The sequence below is a fragment of the Camelus ferus genome, chromosome 2 (assembly GCF_009834535.1).
Source record: "Camelus ferus isolate YT-003-E chromosome 2, BCGSAC_Cfer_1.0, whole genome shotgun sequence".
NCBI classification, from domain to species: Eukaryota; Metazoa; Chordata; class Mammalia; order Artiodactyla; family Camelidae; genus Camelus; species Camelus ferus.
In genome coordinates this window covers 44,004,875-44,018,963 of record NC_045697.1, presented here as the reverse complement: position 1 = coordinate 44,018,963, position 14,089 = coordinate 44,004,875, and the positions used below count along the sequence as shown (strand labels likewise).

Genomic DNA, 14,089 nt, shown 5'->3' with positions numbered 1-14,089 from the left:
CTGTTGAGTGTGTGGCACAGTACAGTTTGGTGCCAGTGCCTTGATCTGTGCTGTGGTGCCAGTAGTTTTAGCCACCACTGCTTTTGCACCAGCAGTACAAATGTCAACTCAGTGAAGAAGGTAAAGGAGGTCTTTGTTATTATTATTACAAAAGAACGCATCTTCATTGTAGAAATACAAATAAGCAAGAAGAGGAGAATAACAATTAGCTATAATTCATATCTCTTACAACATTTTGTCATACAGTTGGCCCTCCATTTCCAGGGGTTCTGCATCTGTAGATTCAACCAACCACGGATTTAAAATATTTGGGAAGAAAAATTCCAGAAGTCCCAAAAGCAAAACTTGAATTTTCCGACATCAGTAACTATTTACATACATTTACTTTGTATTATACGTAATCTAGAGATAATTTAAAAGTGTAGGGGAGGATATGTGAAGGTAATGCAAATACAACACTGTTTTACATAAGTAACTTGAACATCTGCAGATTTTGGTATTTATGGGGGTCTTGGAACCAATTCCCATTGGATACTGAGAGAATGACTGTGTACCATAGTCTTCACAAATGAATATATACTTGAGCCTCATTATTCATGGATTCCATATTTGTGAATTTGCCTACTTTCTATAATTTGTCACCCCCAAATCAGTACTCGATGTACTTTTACAGTCATTTGCAGACATGTGTGGAGCAGCAAAATATTTGAGTCCCCCTGTGTATGTTTCCAGTTGGGATTGAACAAGGCAGTGTTCTGCCTTCTTGTTTTAGCTCACATGCTGTAAACAAGTGCCCTTTTTGTTGTCTTTTTAATATGATGCTTTTCACATTTCCATGCATTTTGTTGATGATTTTGCTGTTTAAAATGACCCTTAAGTATAGTGCTGAAGTGCTGTCTTGTGTTCTTAAGGGTGGGAAGTCTGTGATGTGCCTTATAGAGAAGATAACGTGTCAGATAAACTTCATTCATGTGTAAGTTATAGTGTAGCCCATGAGTTCAATGTTAATGAATCAAAAACATACGTTAAATAAGGTGCCTTTAAACGGAAATACACATAAGGTTACATATTGATCAGCTGATAAAAATGTTGTGACCAGAGGCTCATAGGAACCCAACCCTGTATTCTCCCTGGGAGCAGCAGTTGAGGGTTCACTAATGCAGTGTCAGCAGTAGCTCAATAGAACATACCACCACAAATAATGAGAATCAACTGTATATTTTAGTAGGCAAAAATGGGGTCGTAGGAAAGATTATCTTTCATTGGGAAAATAGATCGTGAGAATATTTGATGCTCATTTGTTTCCCTTAGGACAGCAGCGTTCTCGGATGCTAGCTACTCTTTTTAAGGATGAAAGGTGTCAGCAACTTGCTGCTTATGGGATTCTAGAGAAAATGTACCTAGATAGGATCATCAGAGGAAATCAACTTCAAGAATTTGCTGCCATGCTGATGCCTCACCAGAAAGCGACTACAGCTGATGGTAATGATCATGTCTGATAAGTATGTGGTAGTAAATATTTAGGTACACACTAGTGGAAAGTATGTTAAATTAGAAGGATCTTAATATCTTTCTGTAATATTTTTATATAATACTTGATAAGAAAAAGGAATATTATATTGACAAGATGAATATTATACACAGATATGACTTTGAAGTATAAAAATAGCCCTGTTGGAAAGTATTTTGTGGAATAAAGCATACTTTGTAAACTGTAAGGGCAGAAGAATAACAGTCTAGGTGTACAGTGCCTGATTTTTTAGAAACACAAACCATTTGATAAGCACTGTAATCAATCTTAAACATCAGTTTGTGACAGAGCATAATTTTCCAGTCCTATTTTAGGTACAACAAAATTTGGCACAGTAGCTTTCCCAAGGTTATTCAGGGGAATGTGTTTCCAATAAGAATAGAAATTGGTATTGTGTTCCCTAGTTAAGGGATGTGTTTGCTTAAATCAGACTGCCTTTGCTGGGGAAGAAGTTTTTAACAGATGCTTATTCATAACATCAAATATCCTGTATATGTTTATTTACAGAGATTTTAAAGTAGCTTATAACAATAGTACACATGATAATAAAAATACAGATATAGGACCGTCAGGACCATCAGAAACATGGAAAAGGTTGAGATTAACATGCAGCTCTGTTAGACTCATTGCCTTGGACTCACTGTCATCCTATGTTGAAGAGAATCTAGCTGTAAAGAATTATTTATTAAAAAAAAAGAATTATTTATGTAAGATTTGATGGAAAGATATACACCTCTCCAGTCTTACTGAGTGGAGTTAAACCAGATCATTGCAGGAATTATATTGGCCTCCTATTAAATTGCTTTCATTTAATTGTACTTTAAGAAGCAAGCCAATTGATTACTAATGCTCATTAATTAAATATATTCCTAATGCAGCTACTCAGAAAAGTTCTTTTTCAGTTTTAGGATTAGTTGTGATTCTCCTTGAGCAATTGGTTTTTATCTTATTTGAAAACCATGAGTTGATAAACTTACTGGTTTTCTTAAACTGGTGGGCTGCAAGAAAACTTAAAAAATTAAACTTGTAGCCCACCTGTAAATAGCATGTTTGTGTGTTGGTTGTTGCTATTTTTGTTTTTGTTTTTTACTTTTAAATTTTTGTCTTCTGTGTATTCTGAGCAACTTTAAATTCTTTTTGCAAGAAGATGCCTGACAAACAAGTTAAAAGCTAGTTAAGTAAAAAGAAGTTTCCAAGATTGATATAGCTTAGTTTCAGATTTGACATTGAGGTTTCTGGCCATGACAAAAATAAAAGAAGATATAATCAGATAGATAATTCTTTTCTAAAATGAGAGCGACTCACTAGGATCTCTGAGAATGCAAATGATTTTCAGATTTCTCACACAGGGCTATACAGTATATGACAGATGTTTTGTCTCCTTCCTCTCGAATTTTAGACGTTACTGCTTTTCTTATTTATCTTTCTTGGACATTTTTGTTTATTGTCATTACAACTCCCAGTTGGGTTATTTGTCATTTTATTATTGAATTGTAAGAATTCTTTGTATATTCTAGATCTTATCATTATCAGGTAAGTGATTTGCAAATATTTTCTCCCATTCTGTGTGTTATTTCTTCACTTTTTTGATGGTATCTTTTGAAACACAAAAGTTACTAATTTTGATGAAGTCCAATTTATGTTTTTTCTTTTGTTGCTTGTGCTTTCAGTGTTGTATCTAAGAAACCATTGCCTAATCCAAGGTCATGAAAATTTGCTTTGTTTTCTCCTATAGATTTTATAGTTGTAGCTCTTACATTTAGGTCTTTGATTCATTTTCAGTTAATTTTTGTATATGATGTAAAGTAGGGGTCCACCTGTATTCTTTGGCATGTGAATATCCAGTTGTCCCAGCACCGTTTGTTGGAAAGACTCTTATTTCCCCACTGAATTGCCTTGGCATCCTTGTTGACTATCAGTTGACTGTAAATGTGAGAGTTTATTTCTGGACTCTAAATTCTATTTCATTATTTTGTATGCCTGTCCTCATGCCAGTACCACTGTCTTCATTGCTGTATCTTTGTAGTAAGTTTTGAAATCAAGAAATCTGAGTCTTCTAACTTTGTTCTTTTTCAAAATTGTTCTCACTCTGCTGAGTCCTTTGAATTTCTGTATAAATGTCATACAGCTTGTCAGTTTCTGGAAAGAAGCCAGCTGGGATTTTGATAGGGGTTGCACTGAATCTGTAGATCAGTTTGGGGAATATTATCATCTTAACAATATTAAGTCTTCCATGTTTTTCTATTTATTTAGGTCTTTATATTAGAAAGTTGCTAAGAGAGTAGATCTTAAAAGTTTTCATCATAAGAAAAAAATTGTAACTATGTGAGGTGATGGATGTTAATTAACTAAACTTATTGTGGTAGTCATTTCACAGTATGTACGTGAATCGGCTCATTATGTTGTACACCTTAAATGAATGCAATGTTATATGTCAATTATATCTCAATAAAACTAGAAAGAAAAAAAAAAGAATTGGGTGAGCTCAGCAGTCTGATACCTTCAGGGTCGGGCCTTAGGTTCAGAACTTTGTCAGGGCCTATAGTATCTCACTTAAGGGGGGATGTTACACCTGATCTCTCATGAAGGGATCCTGCCTTCCAGACATTTCTCACGTTTGCCTCAGGGTAAGATCCATGTGAAGTGCCTAAAAGAACAGAGATACTTCCATTGAGCTGTATGTATTGACTTTTCAAGCTTGCAGAACAGGTCACATGATTGTTTTGCTGCTACTTGCTGATGAAAGTTTGTGCTTATAGCAAGAAAAGTTAATGAAGCTGATAGTCCAGGGAAGCAAACCCAAATCCAAAGGATTAAATCCATTTAGCTAGTTAGTTACTACTCGCCAGTCATTTTCTAAATGTGTTGTTTGTATTTAATTGTATGTTATTCAAAATGTGTCAAATAACGCATTTTGGTTACTTTTAAAATTTTGATAGGAGGAATGAGGACAATGATTATGAGTTATTACCTGCCTGGATATTTAATTTTAAAAGATGCATCTTTTAAGAGTGTTAAAGTAGTTTCAAAATTAAGACTCTCTTATATTTATTTAAGGTTCTAGCATCTTGGACAGAGCTGTTATTGAACACAATTTGTTGTCTGCAAGCAAATTATATAATAATATTACCTTTGAAGAACTTGGAGCCCTTTTAGAGATTCCTGCAGCTAAGGTATTTTCTTGTTTCCAATACATAAAAAGGAAGTTGAGAGACTAAACTATTGACATAAAGACAAAGTAAAAATTGTACATATGTAAAGCTTAGTGATGGGTAGCTAAACCACGTTTCAGTTCTCTTATCACATGTTAGAATGACTGTTAGATATGATAAAGTGTCTGAGAATTTATTGTTGTGTTTTTTTTTAACAGGCAGAAAAGATAGCATCGCAAATGATAACAGAAGGACGTATGAATGGATTTATTGATCAGATTGATGGAATAGTTCACTTTGAAAGTAAGAAGTTTTGCTTGTTTATGACAGTTGTAGCTCCTGTTTAGCAGCTCATTAAATGAGTGGAGGCAGACATATAAGGAGATCTCGCAACTTTCTCATTGTCCAATACCTCAGCCCCTATGCCCACCTCATTTACGCCCTGGGTCTTGCTATGCCAGAACCATTCCACCTGTACAATTTCAATCTGCAGTATCCCACCCTGACACGGCCTTTTCCCTGTCTTTCTAGTGGTCTTTCTCAGTTACTGCTTCTTCACCTCTCCCTTGACAGCATTAGAGCCTCCGGTTTGTTGTTTTTCAGTTTCTTCCAGTCAGCCCAGCTGTTTTTCGTCTTTTCTATTCTTCCTGTCCAGCTTGGATTTCATCATTCATCACTGCAATTACTCTTTTATGCCCCAGAACACTTGTCTGTGAACTTTTTGTCCCTGCAGTCCAGCAAAACTTCGCCTTGAATTGAACCCATTCTCCATCTTTCCATGCCTTTACTTGAGTAGTTAACAGATGTTGCTGGAGAAGAGTCAGAGCACCAAACAGACTGATTCCATTGCAAATTCAAGGTCCTTGGTTTTCAACACTGCCTGGGATTCTTACACATTTCCTCCTCGACCCTTTTCCTCTACTCTGTGATGACTATTTAGAGTCATTTTCCTAAATGTCTGACTTTCCTCCTTCAGCAGAAAATCTTGTTTCCTATTTATCACAGGAAAAAAAAAACTGTCAGTATGAAATTATCTTAACTTCTTTGTCAGATTGATAAACCACTAAACGTTAAACATAGATCTCATTCTGTCTTTTCTTCCTGTTGTACTAGAGACGACTTCTCTCTCTCCAGTTCTTCCACTTGTACTTGGAATCCCTCCTCTGACCTCTGCCACCCTTACCCCCCCAAAAATCCTTTTTAGGAACCCGAGCTTAGTAATTATTTTCTGTTTTCATCCTTTTTTCTCTATTAGCTTCTTTCTATCAATGTTTAAACATTCTTGGATCTCTTCCATTTTAGCAAAAATCCTTTGATCTTTCAGAATTCATCTTGACTTTTCAACATACCGAATAGGGTTGATGATTCACTCCTTTTTGATGCCCCCCACATCTTAACTTCTTTCATCTCCTCCACCCTGTCCTCCCGCTTTCCCTCCTGTTTCTTTAGGTATTGTTTCCAGTCATCTTTATAGATTCTGTAGTGCTTTAAATTTAAATATTAGGGTTGCTGAAGGCTTACTCCTCAGCTTTGGTCTCCCCACTCTACTCTACTGAGTTTCCCTAGGGAATCTCATCTGTTCCCATTGACTCAGTTACCATCTTGATGCAGGCAATGCTTAGATTTTAGTGTAAATCTCTCTTCTGAGTCCCAGACTCAGTGGCTCTAATTGACTAATAAGTGTTTCCCACCTGATTGCTTTGTGGGCATCTCAGAATGAACGTGTCCAAAACTGAATTCATTATCTCCCGTCCCTGTCTGCCTCCCACAGCAACCAACCAACCATCAAAAACTACACTGTCCACTTTCTCCAGCATTTCTGATCCTTCATGCCTTCTCTTTGCTGCCCAGAATCCTTTTCAATTTTGCCTCCTAGGTTTGTCTGGAGTCCACGTGCTTTTCTTCATTTCTACTGTCACCGACATATTCTGAACCCTTGTAACCCCTTCTGGCCTTGAGAAACAGCCTTTTAACTATCCTCACATCTACAATTTCTCCTTTATAATTCAGTTGCCCTAGTATAGCCAGAGTGATTGTGATCTTTTAAAAATACAAACAAAGAAAAAAGAAAAAACCAAATTATTAAATGTTACTCTCTTCTCTGACACTCTAAAGAATGGCTTTCCCTTTGCTTGCAGAGTAAAATGCTACAAAGTCTCCAGAAAGTCCTGCATGATCCTTTATAGCTTTCTGTTTCCAATCCAGCTCACAGGTCTTTTGAGTTTTTTCCAGCATTGTAAATTCCTTCCCACTCCAAACATTCTGAAATAACCACCCCTCTCCACAGCCAGCCTCTCCAGCCGTCTTCTATTTGTCCCCAGGTCTTAGTTTGAACAGTGTTCACCAGTAATAATTTTCCTGACTCCTCAGGTTAGTCATGGCTTAAAGTTACATGTTCTTATCACCCTGAATTTTTTCCTAGCATTAAGTGTAATTATTTCCATTTCTGTAGCTATTTGTCTAAATATCTGTTTCCAAGCTCAGCTTCCTAGTGGTAGATACCATGTCTCATGTTCTCCATGGTATATCCAACATCTCTTCCAGTGCCCTGCACATTTTAAGTGGGAAATAAGTATTGAATAAACACAAACATTATGTGATGAATAGTATAGCAAAGGGGTCACCAAGTGAAAGGACAATTTAAATTAATGTATTGTATCTTGATAGAATATGGAATATTTTCCTTTCTAATTTTCTTAGATTTAAAAATTATAATGATAAATATGCTTATAATAATAAGTAAAACATTATAAGGATGAATAAAGGAAGAGTTTGTAATATCTTTTCACTTCTGTCTCCATTTGGCTAATCCTAGCTCCCTGGCATAACTAATGTCAGTGTCAAGTCTTGTGTGCTTTTCTCCATGCTTATATATAGAAAAATAAAGACATATAGAGATCTTTTTCTTGATTAATTTTTTTATTTTTTGAAGAGTGATTTATTTATTTAGGTTTTTTGGGGGGAGTAATCTGGTTTATTTATTCCTTTATTATTAGAGGAGGGACTGGGGTTTGAACCCAAGACCTCGACCATGCTAATAAGCACACACTTTACCACTTGAGCTACATCCTCCCTCCTAAAAACATGTAGAGATCTTTTTAAGTGGCATTATACTTTAAAGTACATACTGGTCTACAAGGTGTTTTTTAAAAGTTAATATACCATGAACATATTTTCAAGTCAGTAGATGTAAATCTGTTTTTTAATAGCTGCATAGTATTTCCTGGAGTTCAGCTATTCACCTGTTGGTGGACATTCAGGTGGTTTCCTGTGCTTATCTTTATATACTGGGACACTTAGTTCTATAGAAAAGTTTCATCCTTTGTTGCATCAGAGGATATATGTATTTTGATTCTTAATAGCTACCACCAGTTTGCTTTCCAGACACATGTAGCCATTTACACTTCCACCAGAATGAGAGAAAGAGTCTTCAACAGCTGGATTTTATTCCTTTTTTTTATCTTTTACCAATTGATGGAGGGAAAATACTGCATTATTGTTTTACTGTACATTTCCCTGACACTAGTGAAGTTTGATCTTTCCATGTTTTGGCCACTAGCGTTTCCTCTTCTGTGAATTGATGTTACTTTTTCTTGCCTATTTCCTTCCTTTCCCCTCTACACCTATTCTTCTGACCTCCCAGTGTCAGTTTGCTGGAGCTTTTGGTTTAATGATAATTTCAGCTCTTTGCTGTCTGTGTGACACATATTTTTCCCATTCCCATTTCCCACCCCAGTTACTTGTGTTTCTGTAAGACAATGCATACCATAAATATATTTAAAGGCTTTTTTTTTTATAGTCAAATATGTCCATTTAAAATTTTATGGCTTTTGAGTTTCCTGTATTGATAAAGAAAGTCTTCTTCACCTTGGGGTAAAATTAATATTTTCCTAAAATTTATTCTGTCATTTATTGTTTTATATTTAGAAATTTAATTTGTCAACAGTATTTGTGTGTATAACTTTAGGCGTAGTCTAGTTTTTTTTAAAAGGTGGATTGCCAATTATGTAAATATCATTTATTAAATAAAACATTCTTTCTAATCTTTGGCATATATCAGATACCATTATGTTTGAATCTATTTCTGTACTCCAGTTTCATTAATCTGTAACAATATTAGGTAATAAATCTATAGTAAATTTTACTGTTGGGAAAGCTACTCTTGTTCCTCCACTACAATTTTTTTTTAAATTGAGTTGGAATTCACATAGCATGAAATTAATCATTTTAAAGTGAAAAATTTAATGTCATTTAGTATGTTTACAATGTTATGCAGCCACCACCTCTACCTAGTTCTAAAACATTTTCATCTTCCCAAAAGGAAATCCCATGCCCCTTGTGCAGTTACTCCTCATTCCTCCCTCTCCCCAGCCTCTGGAAACCACCAATTTCTATTTTGTCTCTGTGGATTTACCCATTCTGGATATTTCATATAAATGGAATTATACAATAAGTGACTTTTTGGCTTCCTTTACTTAACATACTGTTTTTCCAGTTTCATTCATGTTATAGCATGTAATCAGTACTTCATTCCTTTTCATGGCTGAATAAGATTCCATTTTATAGATACATCATAATCCTGCCCGTATTTTTAGTTCTCAGGATTATTTTGGATACTCTTAAGCATCAGTTCTTCCATATTAACTTTAGTATTCTTGTTCAGAAAGCAAAACAGAAAAGGGGGATTGTCTTTGAAATTTCTTTAAATTTGTATATTAATAGGAAAAGACTGATATTTTTATAATACTGCATCTTTCCACCTGGGAATGTGGTTTGTGTCTACTCAAATAATTTTATGTCTTTTATTAAGATTTTATATTTTTTTCTTCATTAATTCTGTGCCCATATTTGTAAATTTGGGTGCTGTTTTGAATGGGATTACCCCCCACCCCCACCCCCAGTTTTTTATTTTTAACTATACATTGCTGGTACAGAGAAAAACCTGCTGGATTCATTATGAATTTTTTTTTTGTTTTGGGTTTAAATATTAAAATATCCTTCAGAATCAAGTAGAGACAGCCTTGAATATATAAATTTACTTTCCTCAGCAGGTGGCAGTGTCTTATGATTTGGTGAACACTGGTGATAAGTCAGTAGGCTTCAGTGAAGTAGCTTTATTGTTGTGATTGTGGTTGAGGTTATTTGGTTGATAATAAGTCTCTGTATGTGTATTTTTTTGTTTTGTTTTGTTTTGTTTTGTTTTGTACTTTGTGCCAGTGATTTGGGTACTCTTCTTAACTATCGCTTGATTAGCTTAATTTTATTAGCCAAGATTTTTGGAGTAAACTTTTAAAAATCAGTGCTTCTGTATTTACCTTTTAACTCACATTCTCAATGGTATAAAGGAATAATTTCAACTTTGTACATTATTCCTTTTTCTTTAGCACGAGAAGCCCTGCCAACATGGGACAAACAGATCCAGTCGCTTTGTTTCCAAGTGAATAACCTTTTGGAGAAAATTAGTCAGACAGCACCAGAATGGACAGCACAAGCCATGGAAGCCCAGATGGCTCAGTGAGGCCTTGCAGACCTTCTGTGCGCACTACATCTTTTTCCGTGTTGTACAGATTAATTTCACTATTTCTCCAAAGCATTTGCATCATGACCTTACATATTTCAATCCCTTTTATGCTGGATTCTATTTAAAGAAAACATTATTAGAGCAGGAAGTGAAAATATGTAGTTCCCATATATTCAGGGTCTCTGTGTATCAACGCTAACTCAGATGTTTTGAAAGCTTTTTCTTTAAACAGAATAAGTGAAATATCTGTGGCTAAAAAGTTTGGGATTTGTGATAACTTTGTAGTCATGTAAACTTAAGTGCTTTGTGCCTCTCCAGATGTGGTTATTCTAATAAATGGAGAAGTGAGCCAAATAAAAGTAGTACTTTGTTTTTAATTAGTGAACAGTGTTTTGTTCCTTTTTCCTTTCAATTCAGTAGACGATTGTTTATACTATATGCAAGAAATGCGAAGATAAGCCGCCGTAATGCCTGTTCTCCAGGCGTTCACAGACTCACAGAGCCAGTAGACAACATGTGTAATACTTGTAGCTGTACAAGTACTAGAGCACACAGGGAGGAGCTTTTCATTTGGCAGAGAGAGGTCAGGGAGGGCTCCTCTGAGAGGATTATTTCAGCTTAACTTTATAGAGAAAATGAGGGAAGACTTTAAAAAAAAAAAAGAGTTTGTAGGTGACTACCAGTTTCAGCTCCAACATGTAAAGAGCTGAAGTCATCACTCAATTCTCACAACAAGAAAAAGGCTGAACACACTGAAAAATCATGCCTTGTCTTAGATCCATCACAGAATTGAGGTCACAAGGCAAACCACCACTCCTAAAACTGGAGAGACAGGCAAATAGATTTAGAATAGAGATCAGCTTACCAGGAGCAGACCTCCTTGAACCAATAACTGATATACATAGTGAAATGGTAACTTTGGCAAAATACTGGAGGCTGACTGTAGACTAGGTGGACAGTTAAAACCCCCTGAGGGCCCACTCTTAGGGGAACCCCTACACTTTCTAGGATTTACCTCCAGGAACCCCATCAGGTTCTCATGATTAAGATCAGGGATCCTCTTGTATTTCAGGCAGCCGGGGAGGAAAAAGGAACTGTTCTGAAATACACCTAGATCATTTTCCGTGATAAAGTCCTGTCCTCTAAAGGAAGTTACCAGAGCCTTATCTGATCTGGGGAAAAGCCAGTTAGAACATTTCAGCCCTCTTTAGTCTTCTTGTATCATGGGAGAAGAGAAAAAAAAAAAGGATAAGAAACACTTCTGATGTCACAGCCCAGGGACTTGGGCCAAATAAAAAACAGATTTAATTGTAAGATTATTGAATGCTTACCAAGTACCCTTCCACCACAACAACAGAGTTCCAGTACGGTATCGGTGCGGTGGATTATGACTGAGAGATCCAAGACTGACTGTTTAAGAAAGAATTCTTAGGGGAACACAACACAACAGGGAAGAAGACACAGCAAGGAAAACGGAGGAGAGAAGCCTCTGTCATTTACAGCTACAGAAAACATTAAGTGCTGCCTGGCTTCTACCGAAATTACCCTAAAATCTTATATTAAAAGCCTAATTGCCTCAGTTCATATTTCCTGAAACATCACATCTGGCCTTCAACCGAAAAATTACAAGGGATGATAAAAGCCAGAAAAAACACAATTTGAAGAGGCAAATCAAGCGTAAGAACCAAATTCAGATATGGCAGCGATGTTGGAATTCTCAGAACAGGAATTTAAAACAGCTATGATTAATTTGCTAAGGGCTCTAATGGAAAAGGTAGACAACATGCAAGAACAGATGAATAATGTAAGCAGAGAGATTAAACTTAAGAATTAAAAGGAAATGCTAGAGGGAAGGAAATTTAGAGAGCAGGAAAATGGTATAGGTTAGAAACTCAGATCTACATAAAGGAAGGAAGAGCTTCAGAGATGAAATAGTGAAGGTAAAATACTTTCTTTTTCTTATTTTCAATTGGTCTAATAGATTAATTTTGTTTGTAGTAATAATAGCAACAGTTTTTGGATGATTATAGCACATGGATAAGTGAAATAAATGACAATGATGGAAGGAAGGAATTGGGAGTATTCTAGGAATACACTGTTGCACTACCCATGAAACAGTATAGTGTTATTTGAACATGGACTTAATTGTAATTAAGATTAATTGTAAATGTATACTGAAAACTCTAGGGCAACTACTATAAAATTTTAAAAAAGGAAATATAATTGATATGCTAAGAGGACAGAAAATGGAATCATAAAATGCTCAATTAAAAACAGAGCATCAACAACAGAGTGTCAAAATACATGATGCAAAAATTGATAGAACTACAAGGAGAGATAGATGAATCCACTATTGTACCCAGAGACTTTGACACCCTTTGTCAGCAATGGACAGATTCAGATTGGTAAGGACACAGATGAACTCAACAGTATTGTCAATCAGCAGGATCTAATTGATGTTTCTAAACCCCTTCATCCAACAGTAACAGAACACAGTCTTCTCAAGCTCATGTAGAACATTCGCCAAGGTAGACCACATCCTGGACCATAAAACACATTGAAAAGAATAGAAATCATAAAATGTTTGCTCTCTGACCACAATGAAATGAAACTAGAAGTAACAGAAAGATACTGGAAAATCCCCAAATACTTGGAGCTTAAACAACATAGTTCTGAAGAAAGGATGGGTCAAAGAAGAAATCTCAAAAGAAATTTTAAAATATTTTGAACCAGATGAAAATGAAAATACAACTTAACCAAAATCTGTGAGATACAGTGAAAACTGCATATAGTAGAAAAGAAGAAAGATCTAAAATCAATAATCTTAGCTTTCATGTAAAGAAGCTTGAAAAACAAATCCAAAGTAGGTAGAAGAGAAGAAATAATAAAAATTAGAGTAGTTTAGAGCATAAATTAGTGAAACTGAAAACAAGAAGTTGGTAAAATCAGTGAAATCAAAATCTGGTACTTTGAAAATTTCAATAAAATTTGTAAGTAGCCAAGCTAAGATAAAAAGGGAAGGTACAAATTAACTAATATTAAAAACGAAAGGAGCCTTCACTACAGATCTCATAAAGAGTAGAAGGATTATAAAGGGTATTATTAAACATTGCACAGGAAGTCCTAGGTAATGCAGTAAGACCAGGAAAGGAAATTAAACTTACATAGACTGGGAAGGAAGAAATAAAGCTGTCCTTGTTCATAGTTGACATGATTATCTATGTAGAAAATCCCAAGGAATCAGAAAAAAAAAATCCTGGACAAAAATTGATTGCTTTTCTATACATATATAACAATGAACAGTCGGGATTTGAAATTGTTTTTAAAAAGTATGTGTGTTGAAAGCAGGGAAAATAAGGAATTTTGAGAGTGAAAAATGTCAGAATAGGCTAAAGAGGTAAATTGAGGTTACATTGTGAAGGACCAAAGAAAATTTTTTAGAATGTTTACAATTTACTCATGACAAGCAGTGTATAGGATGGATTGGAGAGAATGCAGTGGAAACGAGTTACTAGAGGCAGAGAAACTAGTTCAGGAGCTATGAATGTGGTTCTCCAAAGGCATAATGAGGGCTTGGACTATATCTGTGGCAATGGGAAGAAAGAGGCGAGGACAGATTAATTCATTCAAAAAGTAATTTGAAGATGTATCTGCCAGGTGTCAGGCATTGTTCTAGGCACTGCAGATACAGCAACAAACAGATCACCCACTAGGGGTATCAAGTGGAGTTTAAGGGACAGAAGTTGGTGTCTGGTTAGATGTGAGGAGAAGGGAGTAGGGTGTGATGAGACAATTCAGGTTTCATTGATACCTAGATATATCACCTTGAACAACTGAGTGGTGGTATCGTTTGATCTGTTAGGTAGAGAAGGTATAGGGGTCATC

At 35.6% G+C, this 14,089-nt stretch overlaps 1 protein-coding gene across 2 annotated transcripts in view; it reads left to right on the top strand.

The window, feature by feature from the left end:
* The window catches only part of COPS4 (COP9 signalosome subunit 4), a 29,061-nt gene extending 18,475 nt beyond the window's left edge, over positions 1-10,586 (top strand). Inside the window, exons 7-10 of one of the 2 annotated variants that reach the window (XM_006190334.2) lie at positions 1,312-1,482; positions 4,589-4,704; positions 4,902-4,986; positions 10,068-10,586. In XM_006190334.2, coding sequence (XP_006190396.1) covers positions 1,312-1,482; positions 4,589-4,704; positions 4,902-4,986; positions 10,068-10,201 — 506 coding nt within the window. In that variant the 3' untranslated portion in view covers positions 10,202-10,586. The remainder of the gene's footprint in view (positions 1-1,311; positions 1,483-4,588; positions 4,705-4,901; positions 4,987-10,067) is intronic. The other variant, XM_006190335.3, reaches the window with a different exon arrangement.
* Positions 10,587-14,089: the final 3,503 nt, after the last annotated feature.